Source organism: Vanessa tameamea, chromosome 8, assembly GCF_037043105.1.
Source record: "Vanessa tameamea isolate UH-Manoa-2023 chromosome 8, ilVanTame1 primary haplotype, whole genome shotgun sequence".
Lineage (NCBI taxonomy): Eukaryota > Metazoa > Arthropoda > Insecta > Lepidoptera > Nymphalidae > Vanessa > Vanessa tameamea.
The window spans coordinates 5,145,137-5,170,059 of NC_087316.1; the positions used below are offsets into that span (position 1 = coordinate 5,145,137).

At 30.4% G+C, this 24,923-nt stretch overlaps 1 protein-coding gene across 10 annotated transcripts in view; it reads left to right on the forward strand.

Moving 5' to 3' along the window:
- Nucleotides 1-24,923, forward strand: part of Sarm (Sterile alpha and Armadillo motif) — a 74,702-nt gene that overhangs the window by 36,470 nt on the left and 13,309 nt on the right. For 3 of the 10 annotated variants that reach the window (XM_026639584.2, XM_026639585.2, XM_064215657.1), the window contains one exon: nucleotides 11,017-11,073. The exons of 3 other annotated variants lie outside the window; for them this stretch is intronic. In XM_026639584.2, the coding sequence (XP_026495369.2) occupies nucleotides 11,017-11,073 (57 nt within the window). Of the gene's footprint in view, nucleotides 1-5,585; nucleotides 6,084-11,016; nucleotides 11,074-24,923 lie in introns of those variants that run through there. 4 more of the 10 variants (XM_026639589.2, XM_026639590.2, XM_026639591.2 and 1 more) reach the window with 2 other exon arrangements.

The following is a 24,923-nucleotide window of genomic DNA, read 5'->3' on the forward strand; positions in this document are numbered from 1 at the left end:
ATTTGTATCGGTGTCGAAAGGTGCGCAAGCGCAAAGGTATACACGTCCACGTTCAGTATTGTAAGTGCCAATGACCGCGTAATACCTACAAGTTTGAATATAAACAAATTATTTTAAAGTATGATTTTTTAATATGGGCTTAAAACTATATTATAATACAAACTATTTACTTTTAAACTGAACATCCCGTAACTGAAAAATAATGTTTAGATATAATTATGTATTTAACAATTTTCCATAGTTATATAATATAAACTTATTAATTCACATCGAGTTCATATTTTCATTATAATATATATTATATGTCCATATCTCTCTAAAACATAACGATTAAAAACTTTAAAACGATAGCCAAATTATATATGTTATGATTTTGTTCAGTTCTTCGAAGGGAAAAATCGTGTGCCAATTTAAATTGCATAACAATACAATACAAAACGCGTAATCGTAGAAAATATCGGTCGTGTAAATGATTTGTGCTGATTTCGCTTTAGCTCGAATGAGGATTTAATTTTCTTGTCAGTTAGCGACAGAATTGTATAAATTATTAATTGATGTAGACGTATGCTTATATTGTGTGCGTAAAAAGTGTTACAGTTCTTTTTGGGTGTTACAGTTCATTTTGGGTGTGATATGAAATTGAAGAAAACCGTGACATGTTGCGTACGTGGAAATGCATTTACTGTAGAATATTCTACGAAAATAGTTCGACAGGTGAAGTTAAATAATATGTTTTAGTCAATAAGACGATGAAACGGTTACAAATACGTACACAATAATAATAAATAAAAGTTAATAAATAAATCATTTTATACAGTACATGAATATATAGACAATGAAAGACTTCCTTACAAAGGATAAGTACATAAATTTAATTACATAATTATGAAAATTTATTTATTTACATAGTGGTAGGGCTTTGTGCGTGCCCGTCTGGGTAGGCACCACCCACTCATCATAAATTCTACCGCCAAACAGTAATATTTAGTATAGTTGTGGCCCATCCGCCTACCAATGTTATAAAATTAAATAAATGTGGCTGTGATATATGTTAACTACATACTACAGTATACCGAGCCGGTGGTAGCTCTAAATTAAATTTTAATCTAATACCATTACGATTCAAAAAGACTTTCAAAGTTCTACTTAAATAAAGTTTTTTTTGATTTTATTAAAATGTAATAAATAATATTATTATTGCACACTAAAAAAAAAAAAATATTCGCTTCAAAAATCTGCGTGATTATCCTTCTACTGGAGTCCTCTTCTCTTTAGGGAAATGCTTTTGGAGCGCATTCCACTACTGGGGGTAGTGGCTTACTGGAAATACATGTGAAAGTATATTACCCGACTCAGGTTTCCTCACGCCTGCCTTAACCGCCTACCACGACACGAATAACACACAAATCAAGTACGTGAACAAGTAATCTTCAGTAAAAATGTACGTACTCCAGCCTCTGTACTATCACAGATCATCGTTAATATACTTATCATTAATTCACGATAAAAAAAAGTTAAAATTTGCAATGATGTCATGGTTACCTCGAACTCTCTGAAAATATTGATAGATGTAAGCTGATGACTAAAAACGACGCTCCGAATAAACAAGATGTTATCTTCGTTACTTGTATATCTGAACCAAATCGATATAATAATAATAATAAATGTTTTATTTATATAATAATCATTTCATAATTTACATATCTTATAATACAATTACATAGCTTATAAACTAAATGGACAATTAACAAGTTAACATAGTCCGAGGAACTTAAATTAATTTAAAATGGAATGGATGATATGAATACAATTATAAAATTAACTATATAACAATAATTTGAGTTAATTATTTAAATAATGTAAGACCGTTGGGCGGTCTTCGATGAATTTTCATGTGCTTTTTGTATTTATCAAATTTCTCGTTGCAAGCTTTCTGAATATACAATTTTGTTTAACTCAAACTCAAATTCCTTTATTCAGTATAAAAGCATTACACTTACTTATTGATAGTCAAATTAAACACTACCACCGGTTCGGAAAAGAAAATAACCTAATATATATTTTTTTAGTAAATAAGACCGTAAATGTTGTCTATATAAATGCTAAAATTAAAATGTCGGCACACTTTAAGTGTTCAATCTCAATCTCATTGAATAAATAAAATATGTTACTTTGGATTAAACCGCGATCTTACTTTTTATTTAGTAAGAGTTGCCAATGCCGCGTTTAAGATAAACGAATAAACTGTAACTAGTGCATCTCCCGCGAAACTTAGCGTTTATTCAAAAAAAATTTTTAAGGAATTACGAAACCTATGGCAGGTTTTGTTTTGATTTGATTTCATTGTAAACTGACAGCGTTTGTTCGCACGATTTACATTTGTTTTTTTTTTACGGCCATAGCGCCGCTCTCTACGTGGCCAGTAACTTTTTCCGCTTGTAGTAAATCATAACAATTTAATAAATTGCAATCAAGAATCCTCTTTAACGATTTTTCTGCACATCTACGGCTGGAGCTCTTCAAAATAAGACCATAACCGTTTTTTTATGTGCAGCTATCGTCCCATAATCACTGGGACAAAATTCGACTTATTTAAAAGCTGTATATATTTTTCCTCGGTGCGAAAGAGTATCAATTAGATTTATATCAAATCATTTTCGCTATTAATAAATTGTACCCATGCGAAGCCGGGCCAGGTCGTTAATTTAATATAAAACAATTTCATATACGTTACGAATCATCACGAACGAAACGAAAATCCTTGGAGATTCTTTTAATGGGTATATACAAAAATTTTAATATGGTCACAGGCAAAATTTATTTCTATCGACATCCCACCATACAAACTTTTGCACTTAAAATATTAGTCAGGTTAAATAATTCTGTACCCAGTAGACAGATTCACGCTATTGAAAAAAATTATATATCATAACAGTTTAAAGCGTAGAATACTCCGAAACAATAACGAAAAATACTAAATAATATTTACAATGATAAGATACAAAAGTTTATAAAAATGTTTTAAATCACATATATATTTTAGTCAAATGGAATTGAGTCAAAATTACTGAAAATAGTATGTCGCCCTCCGGCGCCGGCGCAAGTCGCCGTTGACGACAATGTCGCGACAACTATGTGTCATGGCTTTCTATTTCCACTGACTACCAAGTTTATAAAATTATTACCTATTACTCACGTAAATAAAACTTTTAAATCATATTACACTTTAAAAGTGTTTTGTTTTTTAAGAATAACAAAAGTTTTTTTTTTTTTGCTAAACATAACTCAATAAATAATTTGATCTGAGACCGATTTTCGTATAATCTATGTAACACGCTTTTATCATCACATACACAGCAGTGATTTTTTTCTAAATAATAATTTACAACTTACATTGAACTAATCGTATACTCGATGGTTTTTCCCATCAGATAATTCTAGGACCCATCAGATTTTTCTTATATTTTCTAGTTTTTGTTAAGTTATTCTACTTAGCCTTTTTTACCGTACATACATAGAAATAAATAAAGACTTTAGTGACGTTTCTAACTATAATGCCGATGGTATAAGTGTTTATTCCTTTTCACATCTCCATATCTCTATCGGGGCTTCCATACAAATGAACCCCCACAACTAAACACTTTCAGACAATTCATTTTCTATAACCCTTATTCAATATTCACCTAATTCATAAAAAAGATTACACTTTTCAAAAAATAGGCTGTCTGTCAGTCCGTCAACGTCAGTATTTGATAAAACAGGCGAGCTTTTTATTATTATTTTGTTCTTAAAGCCTGACAATATGATTACATTATTATTATTAAGACAGATAAATTAGTTTGTAATTTGATTAAAAGTAAAGTCAAAATAAGAATAAAAGTCTGTAAACGTTCCACTGCTGAGATCAAGCCTGCTCTCTGTCTATCTGCTGCTCGGCTACCGTCGATCTAATCGATTTAAACATGTTTAAATGGAAACATAACGCGTAGAATATAAACATCATACATTTCTAGCTAACAATCGTCATAATATAATATTTTCATAGAAATACTTCTTGATTGATCATTTAAATAAATAAGATAATTTGTAAATTAGTTGTATAAAAAGGTACTTACATCTAACATTAAACAAATTTTTACAAATAGTTATGTTACTGATCTATATTTTAATTACATAATTAATTAACTAAATTGTAAAGTTGATTCAAATAACATTAATGTTAAATTAGGTGGTTGTGTACAAGATTAATTGTTCTTTATTAAAATTTCTAAGAACAACACGTTCATTTAGAATTAAAATATTTCAATTTAATTGTTTTCAATGTTATCTTTTAATGCGTGACAATTATTATTTTCATAAAATGATTATTATACAAACAAAGACTTCGTTAAATTGTATTTATTTACGACGTTGTCTCGTACCTTCAACATCCTTACATAGAAATATAATTAGCCAGCCAATAAATATTACTTTATTTAATAGCTCTGTTCATAAAATCATATTATAATAGAATAATTTATAAAATTTCGAATTGATTTTATATATTTTTATATAATAAAATACTTGGTGTATAATCAAATGATAAATTTAACAGAATAACTAATATATTAATAATTATATAATAATATTTATTTATTAATTTGATAAGATTTTTTTCAAAAAGTAAAATTTACTGGAATCGTCATTTTATTCAAAACTGTAGGTACATGTGAGTAAAGATTCGTTGAAAAACAAGAAATGATACTTAGGTCTTCGTGAATCATCTTGTAAATCTTGATTTTCCTTTCTGGTACCACCTACCCTTATTCACAAAGGACGGAATTATAACTGTGTATGTGAATCTGATGCATTTAATTCGCTTCGAATATCGATTTCGAAGTCAAATGTCTCTTATTCCAAATTAGCTTTATTTTAAAATATTTAATATCACATTAAGTACCTTTTTAATCAATCTTTTAATAAAAAATCCTTATTTAAAATTAACAAATAAATGCATTATATAACATTTTTAAACTATGATAATTTAGTTAATTAATTTTATATTAAATAATACAATTTTTCCTCATAACAGTAGGTGTGCTATGGATGGATTAGTCTACCACAATAATAAGCACGTATCTACCACACGTCACTTCGTAGGCGTATTGTCTGTTAATAAAAGCAAACAGATAATATTTTTCCTTTATTTAATATTAAATAATTATTTAAAGTTTAACAACATTTTTGCATTTGAAGTTTAATAATAAGTCTATTCTTTAAAAATCACAAATATTACTGATTGCTTCTTAATAACCAACAATGAAATAGAATATAAATTAATAATATGTAAAACATTGGCGTCTGCTCTACAGGCTCTTTTATGGTAAATATAAATACAATAAATATATTAAATATACAGAACATGTCTCATACATATGTCGTTATATGAATTCACTATCGGCGTACTTATATCGTGAACGAGACGCGTCGACGACGCTATCGCTTTTCTTCAAAGCCGTTACGAACTGTGAGTGAGCGAGAGACATGATGGAGGGAGGGACGCACCGGTTGAATTGATAAAAGCAACAGTTGAAGCCGACCAAAAATCAGTTTGGAAAAAGACTTGCGCGTGGTGTGATGTATGCGCCGTTCGTATTTAGTCCGCGACGATACTAAAATGTGACTGCAAATTTGATGAGTGCTCGAATAATATTTATTATTAAACTGGTTGTGAATAAAACAGTTGTACAAATATTAGATGCGCGTACAAATAATGCCGCGACGTCGGTGACGTGGACACAAAGCGTCCAAGGATTAAAAGCTTATTGCGACGAAAATCAACCGAAAAGAAACTTTCTTTGTGATCTCAATACGTAGGCAAAAGGGACCGTAATCTCGCAACATTACTAACGAGTCACTATAACCTTATACACGTGATCAACGAAAATTCTCGAATCGTTTACTTTACATATTTCTCGTTTTAACTAGTGTTTGCTCGTGCCGGATTAAGTGCTCTTTACCGAATTATGGTTGTTACGAAAGTCGATAACATGGCATCATATTCCGCTTACACGGGAAAACCAAAAATTCTATTCCCAAAGAAGGTAAGATATCAAGGTAAAGGTGGCACGTTAACGGAATTTCGATTACCGTACCTACGAAAAAATACATAAACAACTGACGATTTACCATAGAAAACATTTATTAATTGAGTCTTATGTTTACGTAGGTGTGCTTGTAAATGGAATAATAAAATGAGTTAATTACATCGTCCAAATACGAAATGCAATTAGTTACCATAATAATTTAGATAATTCATCAGCTGGCGGCGTATCCTCCATAAAATTAAAGTTGTTTTAATATCGTGTTCAAACTAAGCGAGGTGGGTAAAAAAAAATAGCAATACGTGAACATAAATACAAAAATTTGTTAAACTATAACGTTTTAGGAGTATATAACGAATCAGTCATAGACACCAAATAGGGTATACAATAATGAGTAGCTGAGGTATTCCCAAGCGTCCGCCAAACGAGTACGAAGTTAATTAATGCTAGTCGCTACGTATGAAATACATCAATCTGTCTTATAAGTAGACAACGACTTAATAACTCCCCAATTTGCATTTTATTAATATATTTTACTTCTCTTTTTTTTTTCGAAACGGCAATTATACGTTTTAGTTTTATTTATGTTAAGTAAAATTCAGTAATTAAAATAACAAATGGATTTTATTTTAGTTTGCATTGGTTTTTAACGAATGCAGTATTTTATAAATGAAACGTAACGTATGGCAACAACGTGTGCGGTAAGAAGAGGACGATTGATTCAGAAGTGCGATGTCGTTCCACTTTGTCGACCTACTTCAGAAATATTCGCACCTTCAAACTTGGCTGAATTCTAAGAATTATCAGCGAATTTGGAGGCTTCAGCTAAACGCATGAACAAAGATTACCTGTTAAGATTTTAAAGTAACTAAGTACAAATAAAAACATTTTATGTATACATACATTATTTTGTCTCAATCATATTAGGAAATCTGCCTTCGACTCATTATTAGTCACAATAACCTACTTAACACAAATTATAACGCAAATTAATATTGCACGAGAGTCCCCTATTTTCGAGGCGAGTATTCTTTATCGATATTTAGGTTAAAAGGGTAAAACCGTCCCTGCATCTGGAAATGTATGAGCAAGTGAATTTGAACCTTTATATTGCAGATGAGAAGAGTAAAATTGTTTTAATTACGATTCCCTTTGATAGCGCCGCGTCGAGATAACAGACGCGCACTCTACAACGCATTATGGCTTTTTACTGAGAATTTTCATTTAGTAATGCAGTTTTGAAACTAGGCCAGTTAGGTTCCGTTCATCTGACCCATTTTTATAATAGATTATTGAATAATTATATTCAATTGGGTAATAATTTTATGTACTCTGTATTATAAAGTGTAGTTATTTTTTTGTATCGAACAAGATCGTTTTTTTTTTTTTTTATTAGCATAACTTGTTAATGCCATGGCTAACCTTGTAATGCTTAACAAAAAACAAAATTCAAGTTTAAGCTGTCTATTATTAGAATATAACATTCATTGAATTAGAAAAATACAAAATTGCTACTATATACTTTCTTCATTACTATAATATAAGTAATGATACATATATTTTCAAAATTCAATTTTATATATCTTATGTATATATATATATATATATATATATTCATTAATCATTCAATACGATTGTAATATGATAGTAATCAATCTCATCTCGTCTTGTTTCAATGCAGTCAAATGTCTGAAATTTCATTCAATTAAGTGGATCCGATTTCAATAAAAAAAACATCCTAAATACCACGAAATAAAAAGTAATTAAAATTTATATAAAACTTTTTATGTGTGTTTTTAAAACAATGTAAATTCTTAACTGATTATATTTTTCCAATCAATATGACATATGTAATGTTGCAAATCTTCTTACAATCTAATTAAATTAATATTATGATTATTAACAATGGTTGTATCATAAATTAACAATTGTATTGTAATTAAGAAATAAAGCACTAGACATTCAAATAAATAAAGAAAAGAGGATATCAAGAAAACTTTCGAAAGATAAAAATATCTGAACATTATATGTAAGCCCTACAACGAGGCGTTGAGTGGTTGCCGGATTCCCGACGTGCCACGATGGCACAATGATGGGAATTCTGGACCCTCAGCGGAAGGAATGCGGTAAGGAATGCTCTCGCCGCCTTCCTGACTCATTGGACTTTAAAAATCGTCGCTATTTTACATGAACATCGCATACCGTAAAAAAAGAGATTTAAGTATTCTTTATTTAAAATTGCATTAAAACGACATGTCTAAGTTTCTTTGAACTTTATTAAAAACAATTTATACCCCCTACGATATATCGCATCGTTTCATAAAATAAAAGAAAAAACTGATATAGTATTACATGTATTGTTCAACTGCAGCTTTCCTCCGAGGAAACGACGATGGGCGCCAAAAATAGCGTTTCCGTTGAACTCCGAGCTGTCTAAGTAGGAAGTCCACTAACACTCGCCACTCGACTCTTCCGGCCGCCTACTGTCGCGACACTTATAAAGTTTTATAACGCACTCACGAGCAGCAATGCAATGTGCCCACGCGACATCTTAAGCTGAATTAAATTGCTCGCACTGGATCGAAATTATTGACCGTCGGCGATTTAAAGCGCGTTTAGACAGTAATGTGGGCTGGCGCTGCAATTGCTTGTTACATTGTTCGTCTTAATATCATTTGTTAACCTTTAGCAGACATCTCATAAAACATCTTATAATTAACCTTAAACGATAACTTATTCAATTATAAACTACATATTATAGAAGTACTAGTTTGACATCGAACAATATTTACGGCAATTTTATAGTCATATTAATATTTTAATAATTTTATTAATTAATATTATAATAATTTTAAATAAGTATTTTGAGAGGCGATTGAAAATAATAATTTAGAAAACATAACATTTTATACAACACATATTATAATTACTATAAATGGCGTATATTAATATTAGTTGATAAAAGTGTCCGACTACGCAGTCAATAAATCCTTCCTGGTAAGGTATCCGTTCTATAATAAAATTTCGCAGATACTTTTAATTTTTTAAATTAATAAATTGAAAGAAACGTTAATGGCATTTTAATAATTGATCGAAAAGTTCGATTTTTGTTTCTTCCGGTTCCTTTCGGTAGAATTTTCAATGCAGAACCGGTGGTAGTTTTCCATAGAATATGATGTAAATGATTATTCAAAAGTGCTTAGAAGAGCTTACTTTAACCAAGTATATTTTAATATTGAATTGTTATAGGGAGATTTTTAAGGCGGTTATGTTGAATACGGTAAATGACGCTCCATAGACATTCGCATAGTACATGCAACTGAAATATAACCTGTGGCATAAGAATTACTTAGCTATAAGCAGAAAGGTAAATGAACTATGAGTCAATCATTCATAAGCTGTGACTCAACCTTAGTATATTGTTATATCTTTTACTTAATTAATAATAACATAAACAAAGTATTAAAATTCTATTTTTCGATGAATTCAAATATCACTTTTAAACTAATAATTTTAATTCAATAGCGTAGGATATCGAAAGATTGGCAGTTATTGTATTGTGAGTAAAACTTTTGCTAAAGAAACAAAAGTGTATGAAAACATTCAGAGTATTTTAAATAAAGATATAAAGAAATAGTTGTCGCCCGCTTAGCTTGCGTTTTAGGTGTTAAGCTTTGAAAAAAGCCCTATCCTTCCTTGGAGATCAAGATTGCTCCATACCAAATTTCAGCAAATTTGATTCAGTGATTTGGCCGTGAAAGAGCAACAAACAGACATATATACACAGACGACACAAACAGACATATATACACAGACGACACAAACAGACATATAGATATATTAGAAGCTTTTATATACAAAATTTCGAGTCGATGCTTAACTGTTGAAGAGTTCCTTCGCCTGGAACCAATCCTAGTTGCATAGTTGAATCAGAATATACGTACCGTAAAAATAGGTTGTCATTGATTCGAAATATAAATAAACATGTAAAACTCCAACTTCGTAGGATAAGAGGAGTTCTATTTCGGCTTGCAACATTTGAACTAAACATTGTGACATCAAATATCTATATACACTTAAAATATTGATCGATATCATTGCATGGTTATTAATTTAATTACCCAATATATCTTTTAATTGTCCAGATAAGATTAAAGTACAAATAAATCAAAATTGTGATTGTTAAATATCAGTCGAAATATGATATTCTTATTTATTTACAACAGGCTTAAAATCTTTATCTCATTCGTCTTATCTTCAAAAATGGCGGGAGTTATATTAGTAGATCTTGATAGAGTTATAACATACGGACGCCGATATCGATGGCTTATGATATTCGTATCAATTTTATTCGATTTTTATGTACTTAGGATAATATGTAAAATACAAACGCTTCGTACATATATAATTTACCGTAGACGATAACAATTATCTTAGTAAGAGTGTTGGAAATTTTTTTGTTATAAATATCTATTTAGATTGGAATTTGCTAAAGTCCTTTGGTCTATGCTAATTATTTGCCTCCACTACATTTGTCCCAGATGGCTAAATGGTTATGTGAATCTTAAACCCAGGGTAAGCACCACTGAATTCATGTGCTCAATTATATTTTAATTGCTCAACGGTGAAGGAAAACATCGCGAGGAAAACTGCACGTGGTGGATATGCCACGTGTATCCACCGTCCCGCATTTAAACAGCGTGGTGAAGTAAACTCTAGAACCTTCTCGTCAAATGTGTGAATAGACCTTAGCCAACCAATGGGTTAACAAGCTGTTAATACATTCATCGCGCGAATTTCTTGTTAAGAATATTTTACAAGTATTTAGTAATGAAATTACTATCAATTCATTCATCATAATATCATTTAACTGTTCTGTATTTATATATACGTTATGTTTTAAAATTAATTAAATGGTTTCTTAATATTTCAGGTACGTTCAGAAGAGTCCCTCATTTCACCGGGAAAGACAACAAAAACTTCACGATGGGTATGAACTTGACCGTTTAAATTTCGGTGGAAGGTAGATTAAAAATTAATTAATAGAAATAACAGCCGATGACACAATTGGTGTTCAGTGATTTGTCAGATTTATAAATCTGAAGAAGTTAGTTTTAGCTTTCGAGGCACTGAATCGCTATTAGTACAGCTATTCTATAAATAACAAACTCAAAACTCACCACGGAAGAACTGGTGCTTGTAATAAATAAAGTATACCCACAATACGTTTCATCTTTTCACGAGTGAAGTGAAGTCAGTTCTTACAGAATAGTAATTTAACATTATTAAATTGCTTACTCGAATTCGTTTTGAACTCGATTTAATTATTTCTTATTATTTGTCTCTAAAATTGCATTTGACGTTTTAAATTTAAGTCCACAAGAATATTCTATACATATTTTTACATGAGACTTATTATTTCGCATTCTAAGTAAACGTTTGAAAACACAGCTCTAGTTATCATATTTTCTAATCACATCTACATTTACACTGATAACACTAGGCAAAGAGGCGTAAACTTCAAATATGTTTTACAAAATGAATATTTAATATTTCCTTTATTATTATTTCTGATATTATAATACCCGTATAAACAAATTAGTATTTAAATGAATTGCCGAAGGAGCAATTGTTTTAAAATATTGTTTTTCCTTTACGATCTGTAATAAATACCTAATACATAACATTAGTATCTGCTTCGCGCGTTAAACATCTCCGTCATCTTACTACTCCGCTCCGTGCCGCGCTCGTACTGTTATATTGTTTACTAGTTGTCGCGTTTTAGGGATTAGTCGTCACGTATTAGGCAAAATAGCCCATTTTCTTCCTTGGAGTTTAATCTTGCTTTATACCAAATTCCTTCAATTTCGGTTCAGTGAAAAGAACAGCAGTAAGACAGACTTTCTTGATTTCGTTTTTTAATATTAGTATAGATAAACTTTCCCAAAAGCAACACTATCAACATTTGACAATTGAGGTAAATTATCTCTATCGTAAAGCTACGTTTTCACCAAACCATAATATTTCTGTGTGTCAAATCAAAAGTTGTCAGTTTTATGACAACTTTTGATTTGACACACAAAAATATTCCTCTTTATAATATATACATGATATTTACAATTACAAGCTTTCTGAGAGTGCCACTAAATGCATGTCTCAGAGATAAGGTTCGCAAAATATTCGTACGTATTGGTTAAAATAACAAATGAATCATAGCCGCTTTGTCAGTTAGCCGACTAACCACAAAACTCAGCAACGTACTCAATTTAGCCTAATCTGCATACAAAGGCTAATTTCAAGTATAGTTATAATTGCTTGTATTATTAAAATTTGTATGGATCCGAGTATTTTAATATAGTATGCAGGATTATAGAAGTACATACTACTTTATCAAATTGTAATGCTAGCTATGTAATTGAGTATCTTTATCGTACGAGCTGGACAATTTGATATCGCGAAAAGTCGTATTAAAAATTACTAATTTGCAATGTGACTATCGCGTTTCGATTTTAGTAACCGTCATCTGAAAAAAGAACAACTATGTAGTATTTTTAAATTTCGAAAGAAAATTCAACCAATTAAACTTACTAGACTTTCAATCTAATAAAGCAACAGGTTTTTTTTATAGAAGTTGAAGAGCGAGCACGTGTTTGATGAATTTGTTCAATAATATAAAACGTAAGCAAAAAAATAGTAAAGTAATCTTGGTCAACGTTGACATTTGAAACGTTCAGTTTAAATTAAACCGTTAGAACGAATTAATAAAATTCATTTTTATTTAGCAACAATTGTTGGTCAACTATAATCGATAATACTTTAAACAACACTAAAAATAATTTAACGATGTTTTATTTATCATAAGATAACACATAGCTTATTATTTAGACTCGTAAACTTCGTTAATATGGTTAGACAACAAGAAGATGAATCGGTTATAAAATACCACTCGGAACTGAAACATCTGGCCACCCATTGTGAATTTGACGTTGAACATGGTTATAAATCTATTGTAAACACTTGTAATACTACATTTTATACGAGGACTGCGAGACGATGAAATTTGTACAAAATATTACAAAACGTCAAAAAATATCACAACTATACAGACAGATTTATAATTGTTATTCTACAATGGCCATTCACAAAATACAATTCAATCTCAGAACACGTATAGATGATCTAATTTAAATAGAATAATCAAGTATCCAGATGACTTAAAATAAATGTTATAAATGTGGAACTTTAACTCGTAGAGTCAATTCTTGCAGGTGCGCTAAAGATGAATATGCTTCCAATAATTAAAAAGAACAGATCAAATTTATACAGTTCCTCAAATAATTAAAGACTAGTGCCCTTTTATAAGTTATAAACAAAAACTATTGATCACTTTAAAAAATTAAGATAGGAAAACCGACTTAAGTTATTTTAATTAAAACAAAATAATTTGTACAAACAAAAACTCATGCATTGTTTCAGTTTAATATTAATGAAAGAAGAAACATAACGCCCAATTGTATACGACTAAATAGCACCTATATACAATATTTTGGCGAGCTAGGATATATTTTTAAATATAAATTTATAATAAGTACTACACTTAAACTTTCAACAAAGAATCGGTTTCTATATAGAATTAAATTTTTACTTTCTTGGCAAAAGCAAATAATTAATCGCGTCGTTGGACTCGTAACTCATTACAAATGTCATTTGACAAAAAAGAGATACTGAACCTATCTATCTTAACTATAGTTCATACAGTGGGCGGAATTCAACGATAATTAATCATTATTGAAAATTTGAGGATGATTCAATTTGAATTTGCATATTTCGAACATTTATTTTCTGCTATTATTACAAAAAAAAAAAAAAAAACCGTTTGACAAATAAAGGAGAAAATGATTCTGAAAGATCTATTCGAGTCGTGTTATGAGAGTAAAGATATAGATAGAAAATTTATAAATTAGGGCACCCGTTTGTGTGCTGTAATATGACCAGCAGTGTGATAGACTATTCTCAAGGGATTGAGAATAGCCTCAATTCAATCATCACCGTGTTTCATCATTATTTTAAAATTAATTATAACATCATATAATAGATAGATGTATGACAGAATATAATGATAGATGTTGTATAATATAATAGATAGATGTAAGATAGAAATATGACAGAATAAATACTTATCTATACTAATATTATAAATACGAAAGTAACTGTGTCTGTCTATCTGTATTGTCTGTTGTTTCACGGCGAAACCAAAAATGAAATACACCTAAGGACCAACCTCTAAAATACGAACGATGCCGCGAGCGACAACTTGTTGCTTAAACTACATTTGCGTTTAGTGTCTGTGTCTACTAACACAATTGCACGACATCAGACATTACAATAATGTATAATAGTTTTTCGCAATATGTTTAGTTCGTCGTTAAATCGACACATACAAAGACATTGTTTAATATTGTATAGAACGATTATTATGTAAATAGATAAATGTCTGGTTTTCCCCATGCTGTTTGCATTCATCGCTGTACAATGCTAATATTATAACCTAATTTCTGTAATGTGAATTTTTATAACGTCATATAATCAATTGTGGTTGCATAATAAATTGCACATGGTTTTAATAACACTTAAGACTCTTTTCCGCTCGAACGTTGTCAGCTATCTTGGTTTTTAAGTACATAACTATCTAAAACTTAAAGTTTATGTCGCTTCCGATGTTTAATCTCCACAAATACTAGGGTTTTGTTATACGATAGTAAATTTTAAAAAGGAAATAAGATATTGTCAAATGGGCAGTTTCGAAATGGCACCTGCTATCCGTAAAACTGACGAAAAATCCTTACCGTATATATATGGCTTTTAATCTCAAACACAAGACCTTCAGCGCAAGTATATCGTATTGCACAAGTGATATACTGGTGGTCCGGTCGTATTATAACACCGAGGATTAGACTTACGACACGATCGGAGATTAAACGCAGAACGGCTATATGTACTCTGCGAATCACAGGAGCGTAACGCGGCCATCTTTTAAACTCTATAATCTACTGCGACTTTCATAAAAGAACCAAGTATTTTTTTATAGGACCGGAATTTAAACCTTTTAGGCTAGCCGCCAAACCATTGAGGCAGTAAATTACGACAGTACTTATTACAATTATAAATAGGCAAAGATAGTAAATAAGTACATTTTTCTTCGTTGTTTGTCAATCGATTTTATTTTTCATTAGGGTTAACGATAAAAAATGTCAACAAGAGTAAAAAAATGTTTGTAAAATGAAATAAAAAATCATACATGTATGTATCTTTCTCAAATTTGTATTAATTATTATGGTCAAATTTCGACCATTAATATCGTATTTAGTTGACTTATTAATAAACTCTATCAATTATTTATAAATACAAATAGTATTATTATCAACTAATCTAATTTTTAATCAATCAGTGTTTATTTATAACTTATATTGCAATTAATATTAATTCATATCGATTCGCGATCGAAACGACGTTTATTAACAAACATATTTTTTATCTGAATTAAATAATAATAGGAAGAGCCAATCACAGACAATCAAATGACATATCGGTACATTTATGTCAAGTCAGCCATTTATTTAAACTTTTAAATATTAAGCTAATTGGATGACTTCATCATATATCTATTTTGTTCGATTAAAAAAGATGAAAAAAAAGAAAAACGATTTAATCGTGAAACAAGTTACATGACTCATGATAGAAATTGAACAGGTTATGCGAATATCCGTTCGGGTGACGGTAGTGATCTAGTATTTAAATAACTTCCAATTAAAAAAAAAACAAAACTAGTTTTTATTTCATCCTCGTAGTAAAACGAATTTAATCTAGTAACCGGCACCGAAGTGTTTGAAAATTTTCAGCTCAACGGTTGAAATCTGCTTGAAATTCCAATACTCTTTTGACAAACTCCAAAATAACAACACTACCACGTGAAGTTAAATAAAATCGTGTAAAAATGCTAAATTTGTCAACACTCTAAATAAATTTAATAATTATATTAATTTTACCTTTTGTAATTTTTTAACGATATTAAAAAAAACATACATTTGATATCTATCTAATATACTAGATAGATATCAAATGTATGTTTTTTTTAAAATAATTTTAATCTAACAATAAAATAGCACAGATGCATATTTATTTTTAAAATCAAAATAAGGAAACATTTTCCTATCATCAAATCAATATCGGTCACAAACCTATTGAATATTAAATTCGTGAAAGTGCCGCGAAGGTGGAACAGGATGTGTGAGTCATGGTTGTTGTAGTCGGCGCACGCGCAGGTAACATCTACTGAACACTGCCGTAATATTGTACTATGCCTGTGTGGTGATAAGCGACCACGTGAATGAATGATGAATCACCATAGCGCATACCTTTTGCGCGTTTAAAAGTACGCGAATCATCGGCCACGAGTTACTTAATGCATTGTTAATAGCTTTCAATAAAAATAATGCATAATATAACAGAATCTTTAACACGCGGATTAGTTCATATGCATTTAAATAAAATAAAAAATACTAATCGCTCTATCTATCTATAAAGTATCTCTATGTAAAAAACCACGCAGATTCCTTGCCGCGTGAAGAACTACAAAACAAAAAATACACTTCCGTTTATAATAATCTATATATATATATATATATATATTATGCATTAGCCAGGATTATATTTATAAAATACGAAATATAACGGTCTGAGAAGTTATATTTTAAAATTTGCTATTAATATTTTAGGTAATCCTATATAGTTGAATTTACTTCTCAAATATTTAACCTTACTATTTTCACTAATAAAAACAATGACCTGCATGTAAAAGTATTCTATATAACCTGTTCCCCGCGACTGCGTATGTCATAAACAATTTTTCCCATAAAGCCCCTAAATCGTCTTTATCCACACTCCAGACAATCTCTATGTCCAATTTCAACACGATCCGTTAGGTTTCGTGTCCAATTTAACAACAAACATAATTGCTTGCCGAATTTTAATATTAATCTAATTAAAGTAAGCCATTTCTTTGGAATGATGCTAAAAAAGTTGACATATATTAAGTAATATGAAAATCGCTCTACATAATGAATCTATATGCATTCAAACCATGAACATTATAGATTATACTAATTTATATATAAAAAAAAACTTTTTATAAATATAATAATAATAATATTTTTTTTATATAACAGAAAGGATATAACGACATAATGATTCAATTAATTTTCTTACTTAGTGGTAGAGATAAGTGTAAGCCTGTTTGGGTATGTACCACCCACTCATCGGATATTCTACCGCCAATCAGCAATACTCAGCATCGTTAAGTTCCGGTTTGAAGGATGAGTGAGCCACTGTAAGGCACAAGGGACATTACATCTTAGCTCCCAAGGTTGGTGGCGCATTGGCGATGTAAGGAATGGTTAATATTTCGTACAGGCCCAAAGTCTAAAGCCCACTTACCGCCAGGCCCTTCTGCTTGTCTATATATTAATACTTTAAAAAAATATACGTGACTTATAAGATTGTACATAAATAGTGGTATACCTAAATATTTCTAGCATTACATAAACAACGTCTTATCGTAGATTATGTATAAAATTCAGGCGTAATACGTTTTATCAACGATGACAGTTTTGATAATCATAAAAGTTTGTAAACATTGGTGACCGCTGAACTTGGTGAATTCATGAATGGGACGACTCATACATTTTAGTCATACTGTCTGAGAATTGTATGCTACATTTCAGAAGTATTGCATTGCATACTGAGTCATATAATTGCAACAATAACAACATATAACATGTCTTGTTTTCCTACACATATTAAATAGAGTGACATCGTATGTTAATGTGTAATCTAGACTACAATACAATATATAATTATAGTTTATTTACGGAATATATATTTACTCAAGTGGTTGAAGAACTGTTCAATTTATATAAAATATACATTTGAAATAAATATTTTAAAAATCCGTTTTTAACGGTTGCGTTCGACGGTGAATAACCTACTCTATAAATTTATAATCATAGCTTCATTAGCTTCGGCTCAACTATAATAGCTCGGTCAATAAATTATTTTAATAAATTCTTATTAAAGCCACGCAGTGAATAATCCAATCATTGACTTAAAAAATTTGCAACACGAGTTTTAACTCTAAAGCCTTCGCACACTTCGTCGTCTAACTGATAAGAACGCCTTAAAATGGACTTAGGGTTTCGACAAAGCATATAGACTTTATGTATTAGAGTAAACATGGACAACAAGATATATTTATATATATAGATATAAAAAAAAAACAATGAATAAACTTAGAACACGGAGGAGACATAATTTCTTTATTCAATTTTTTTTTATATTGTCTGCTTAATCATTAAAGGATTTTTTTTGTATTCATTAAAATAATAGGTTATATAAATAATATAAGCAGCTGTTTTACACACATGCTATTTTTGCTATATTTCTTGTTCAGAGTTTTGACCTATACAACTCCTCCAAGCATTTGATACGTGTGGGAGACGAACCGTGTCCTTCGACACAGAGACGAAGATGTGTAGACAATAGCCTCTTAAAACCATACATATTATGATTTAAACGTCAAGACTTAAAATATATTTTTATGTTATGTTTTAACATTGTTCCTGTGGTCTCATTATTTAATCTCATTAAACTTTATTAAAACTTTATTATAAATGTGAAAGTAACTCTATCTGTCTGTCTGTCGCTCTTTCACTGCCAAGCAAATTAACCGAATTTGACGAAATTTGGCATGAAGCAAATTTGATTTCCAACGAAGGACATAGGATACATTTTTTGCCTAACACATGACGAGCAACGCGATCGAAGCCGCGGGTGAAAATATAATTGTTTTGTCTTGATTTTTTATGTCTACATGAGAAAATTTATGGTAAAACCATTTGATGTTTACTCAAGATTTTAGTAAACCATCGCACAACGGTAACGCACGCGTGTCGAATGCAAGCAAATTAAGTCACTGAATTGAACACGCTGACTCATTCACAGATTTCAATAAACGAGAAATTGTAAATAACTCTTTATGTTCCGCAAAGAAATTAAAGACGCCGACGCTCTGTCCGACGTCGAAGGCTAATGTTTATTGTTTATAATTTATGTTTAATTTATAAACAAAATAAAAAATTGAGTATTAAGGAATCGTAATTTTAACATATCGCCGTTTTTTTTTTATTTATTTCAAGTTAAGGAAATAATTTATAAGTTGATGACCCCAATTTTTTAAAAGAGCAATAAATTACTAGTGAAATGTTTCATCATAAATAACTATCCCAAATTAATCTCCATATAAATAGAGTCTGGCGCTTATAAACATATCGATAATTATAATTACATATTTGGACTTTTGAAGATATCCAATTCATATTTCTTTAATTACACATCGATATCGATGATCCGCCGACGTCTCTTGCTGACATTGAAAGGTCTTTGACTCATCACGACGGAATTATTATTGACTCTCCCAGCTCCCTTCACTTGCTTAAGTTTTACACATGCGATAATTTCACAAATAATTATTTCAAAACTTATAACAACAATATTAACAGTCTCAATATTTTCAAAAGAAAATTTACAGTTTCGACTACTATGAACTTTTTGCTAAATTCCACTTGATAATTTGTGTTCTTTCTAGTATTATGTCTCATTTTAAATATAATAATTACGTCTACATATAAAACGGATCTGTATCTGTATATCTGGATCTAAATGTAAATAGAGCTTTGTATATAGACGATAGATTCTTTATTTACTAACGTTAGTTCACAAATTTGACACGATGGCGTTTGCGAACTATACTTAGTCTGACATTTGTCAGTGCCAAAAAAATCAGAGCACTTGCGATCTACCAATATTGATCTTGTTAGTTGAGGACGCATTGATAAGATCGGTGTCTCATCAGAGTCGTCCATGAGGCGGATGCGAAGTTCCGTGGGTGGTGCCCCTCTCGGTCCTCGCCCCGCTGTGCTCGCCATTCTAATTAGCCATTGTGGTCGCCAGTTAAAGTTTGCGATCGGCCGGCCGGCTAGTGTAGTAGCAAGGCAGTCACGCCGCAACCGCCGTCAAGTTGGCACGTATTTTTAACTCTATAGTTTAACACAACACGCGACGCGGTTCGCTTGTGATGACGATAAGTGATTGACAGTGCTCTCGATAGATAACAAGAGACATTACAGAGAAATTACCATTTGAATCATGTGAATTGTATTAAATGGACAGTTTATTCAGTGCAAAAGATCTAGTCGTTTGCAAAACGCAAGGTAAAACCATTATGTTCGGCTCCTATACTTCTAAAACTGGCACCATTGTGCGACGTGGATACTGACTAGCCTGCATCCTCATTGCAAGTACGTTATGCATTTGATATATTTCGTAGAATTTATTTTTCTACTGTATTGAGTAAAATTCCCTTACTGATTATGTTAAACGTTGTTTATAAAGTGTAATTAGTGCAAGCGATTTGCGATAAAATATCATGGGCATAATGAAAACAAACTCTACTTGGACATTGGAATTTAAAATGAATTGTAATCGCGTTAATTTTACACAGACTTTATCGCTTTATGACTTAAAGGAAAACCCTTCCAAATACTTGTGAAGGAACTGACGCCGGTGTCTACTCTTGTAACTTTTTCTATTTTGGTTATAGGTAGTTTATAAAAATAGCAAGAGACGAGTAAATTTAAAATACACCCGGCATATGCAATGAATTTCTTGCTTACACACTATGGGATTTTAATATGTGCTTAGGACGATACATAAAAATGATACCGTACCCTATCATATAATATTATCGTACAAATTAAAATATATATAATCTTATTTGCAATAGAATGTATGTTAATAAATGCTAAATCAAAGGACCTGTTGTTCCGCTTATTAAATTAAGTTTACGACTGCGTTGTGTTATATAAAACTTTACTGTTTCGACCGATATATTTGGTGTAAATAACCACTTAAATTTTATTTTATAATAAATTGAAACATTGCAAGTATAGTACATCGTGACAATTTGTATTCAACAATTATATAACAGCGATACGCTCATCGCAGTTGCGTTTATTGTGCATGCAAAACTGACCTCCATCAACAATGTCCCTGCATGACTACATAGTGCATCTGGCACTAACCTAGAATATCGCCATGCTTATTGCATCTCAAACTACAAGCAAATATAATCTCTATATTAAGTTAAATAAGGTCCACCTAAACGTGCAAATGGATATGCAGAGAATGGCTGCAGCTGTGAAAGCTCTGCCAAGAAATAAGCACTCTCCGCATGAGGAGAATAGGCATCGTCTTATTTGTCTTTTAGGTCGTTTTCTACATTTTATTAATGTTCTGATTGTCAACATCGGAATTCTTTTAGGTCCTCACAGTGAACGGTAAAATTTCTATTGAATGCAGTCGCTTTGGAATTTTGTTATCTATGTACTATTATTTACGATAAATGCAGTTGTTGGCCATACATATCGATAATGAAATATTATCCGATGCAAACACTTTCGTTCTGAAGTACTTCCTTTATTACGAATAATATAACTCATCCTATATTTGGTATTCGGATTATCACAATTGATTCTTATTAAAACAATTCAAATGATATCAGCAGTTGGAAATAATTGTAGTCATAATACAATTTTTTTGAAGATTTCATTTTTATTACAAATAAATCATATTTACAAATAAGTTATGATTGTGCAGAATAAATTGTAGTAGTAAATATACTGGTACAATGCGTCCACTACAACTTAAGGATAAGGATTACAGTCTGCTCTTTCACTACGGTGGGTGGAAATACTAATGGTAGAATTTAGTCCGATACATGCTTACGCATTGTTTCCTCGTAATATCTTCAACGCTAAACATGAATTACAAATAATAATATAATACTATAATAAAGCACATGAAAAATCAACGCTTGGTCGGTTGAAAGTCGTAACCTTTGGTTGAGACCCAAGTGTCTAATAAACATATCGGTATAACATAGTTACTTAAAGATTAGACCGATTAAGCCTGTATTTAAATTTTGTTACTGTATCTCCTGTCATAAATTCGCAATCATATAAAGTTTATATCGCTTTAGAATATAATAGGCATAATTAGGTAATCAAATATACTTCATTGCACACCAAAGTATGAAAAAATAGGAAATAAGTTATTGGGAGAGAGATGGCAATTTCAATATCATGCTTGGCAACGCACTGGCAAGATTTAATTATTTTGACGTCACTAATAACAAAATATGTGTGTGCTTATTCTTTTATCGTCTGTATATAATTTAACTAATAAATATTTGCTTTAGGGTTTCGAATGTTTAAATAAAGGCGATTGTAGAGTTAATCGTTGTCGACTTTAATTAAATAAATATGTTTTCTTCTTCTTAATGTATTAAGTACAATATTATTACGATAAATGATAGAGAGGGTCCAAAGTTTTTAATGAATTAATCACATCTTAAATAAACAATTTTAAAATTAATAAATAAAAGATGATTAATTGATCCACGTTAAATGTAACGAAATTCGAATAGAGTTCACTTCATCATCGATTTGTATAACTTATTCTAATCGAAATAAATTATTAAATAAATTGTTCAAATCGAATGATTTATTAATTTAGAAATATAGGTCGAAATACGACCCGCACGAGTTCTGCGCAACGTACAAAATGTTACTTATAGCTGTTATATGAGACAGCCAAAAAAGCTTTACTCAAATTTATTTTGCATAAAATATCGCATTGCTATTATATATATTTTAAATTTAAATAAATAATAATCATTTTGTCATAAACTAGACTATAACTTTTAAGGATTACATAACACATTTTAATTACTTTGGTTATTTTTTTTCCCATGGCATTCGCTTTCCTATACCGAACACCTCAAGTTTTCATCTCTATCGTATGTATAGGACGCATAGAGAACAAACATAATTTTGTTTACTAAAGATAATTAACTTAAATTATATGTATGTTTTCAATAATTAATTTATTTTTAGCCATAATTTACAGGAATATAAATCGCTGATTTTTCAAATTCGTATTATTATTTTCTAAGAGCAGATATCTGATCGATAGATAGATAGATAGGTTATAGTGTAGATATGATAGCTAATACTAAATTGTATCCTAGACTTGAACCAGTGGTCTTTAGAATTCCTCTTAAATCCCAATCTTCGGTGTTGTTACAAAAAGCATATTCATGTAATATACTAGCTATTTATTTTAACGCTGTATAAGGCAGGCTACACCCACATAGAATTATTTCGATTTCGCACCTTGGTCACATACCATAAGCTTACCATAATCTTCAAAGATACCAAGTCTGTATTTTTAAGTCTAAACATACATTCATATCAAGATTTTATAACGTTTAGTTTATTGTTATGTAACCTCTGGAATGACTATATTTTTTCCCATAATTGCTTAACATCATCGTTAGGTACAAACGAACTTGTAAATACATGAGGTGAACATCATTCAATTTAATATTTAATTGTTACATAATATGTATGTGGTAGGTCGTTATGCCAGCCCTTCTGGGTAGATACCGGGATGTTATTGAATGTCATACGGATATATGAATAATATTTAAACGGTCTCAGATACGGTTACGGATACGAAATTATTTCGTATTATGCAATTGATTCGGATAAATTCAGTTACGAATAATTGATTATTTACTATGTAACAATATGAATTTATTTGTAGGCTATTGTTTTATATATTAAACGGTATTATGTTCAACCACAGAATGAAAACAATTACCCACACTCTATAAGTATAACACAATGCAAATTTAAAATTATAATAAATATATTTTTTATCGGATTCGATTAAAGTTTTGATAGATTTTTATTTCAGATATCCGATGGTTTTGGTTACGACTGTGTAGCCCCATAACGTCCTTTGTAGGTAAATCCCATTCATCACATATTCTACCGCCAAACAGCAATACTTAGCATTATTGTCTTCCGGTTTCCAGTGTAACTACACCCAAAAAGAATATAACATCTTAGTTCCAATAAAAAGTTTTTTACATATATATTACAACTAGTGGGTCTTTTTACAAAAGATTTTTTTGGAATTTCGCAACCTATGACAGGTTTTATGTGCAAGTGACGCAATTATACTTGGCGCCAAAATTATAAAACTTTATTTAAATTATTTTTTTAATGTCAAATAGTACCAACGTATTATATTCAGTTAGAATTGCAGTTTGTCGAAAGCAATTTACTTTAATTTGGTTTACGTTATTCTTTTTTTTTTTTTCATACACAGCCCGTAGTAGTGCTCTCTAACCGGCCAGTACGTTTGTAAAACTCTTTAAAATTAATTATTTGTTAAATAGTAACAATTTAGTAAATTGAAATTAAGAATCTTCTTTAATTTCCTGCTCTTCAAAATGAGACCATAACCGAATTTTTACGTGCAGCTATTGTCCCATAATCACTGGGACAACGCTATTAATATATAAGATGTTTAGAAGATTACAGAAATATAGGTAACCACGTTATTAAACATTATATTTTGGAACAGTAACATTATTAATATTACATTTAATAAAAACGAATACCTTCAACAATTACAAGAGGAGCTGATGGCCTTGAAACAGCTGACCAGATGTAATATATTATCTAGTTTTGTTAAGAACTATTATTATTATCAAATTAGTTCAATACGCTCGGTAGCTACGATCAGTCACACAAAAATACAGACATTGACGTCAAACTCATGACATCCTTCGTTTAACAATGGTAATTGAAAAATGAC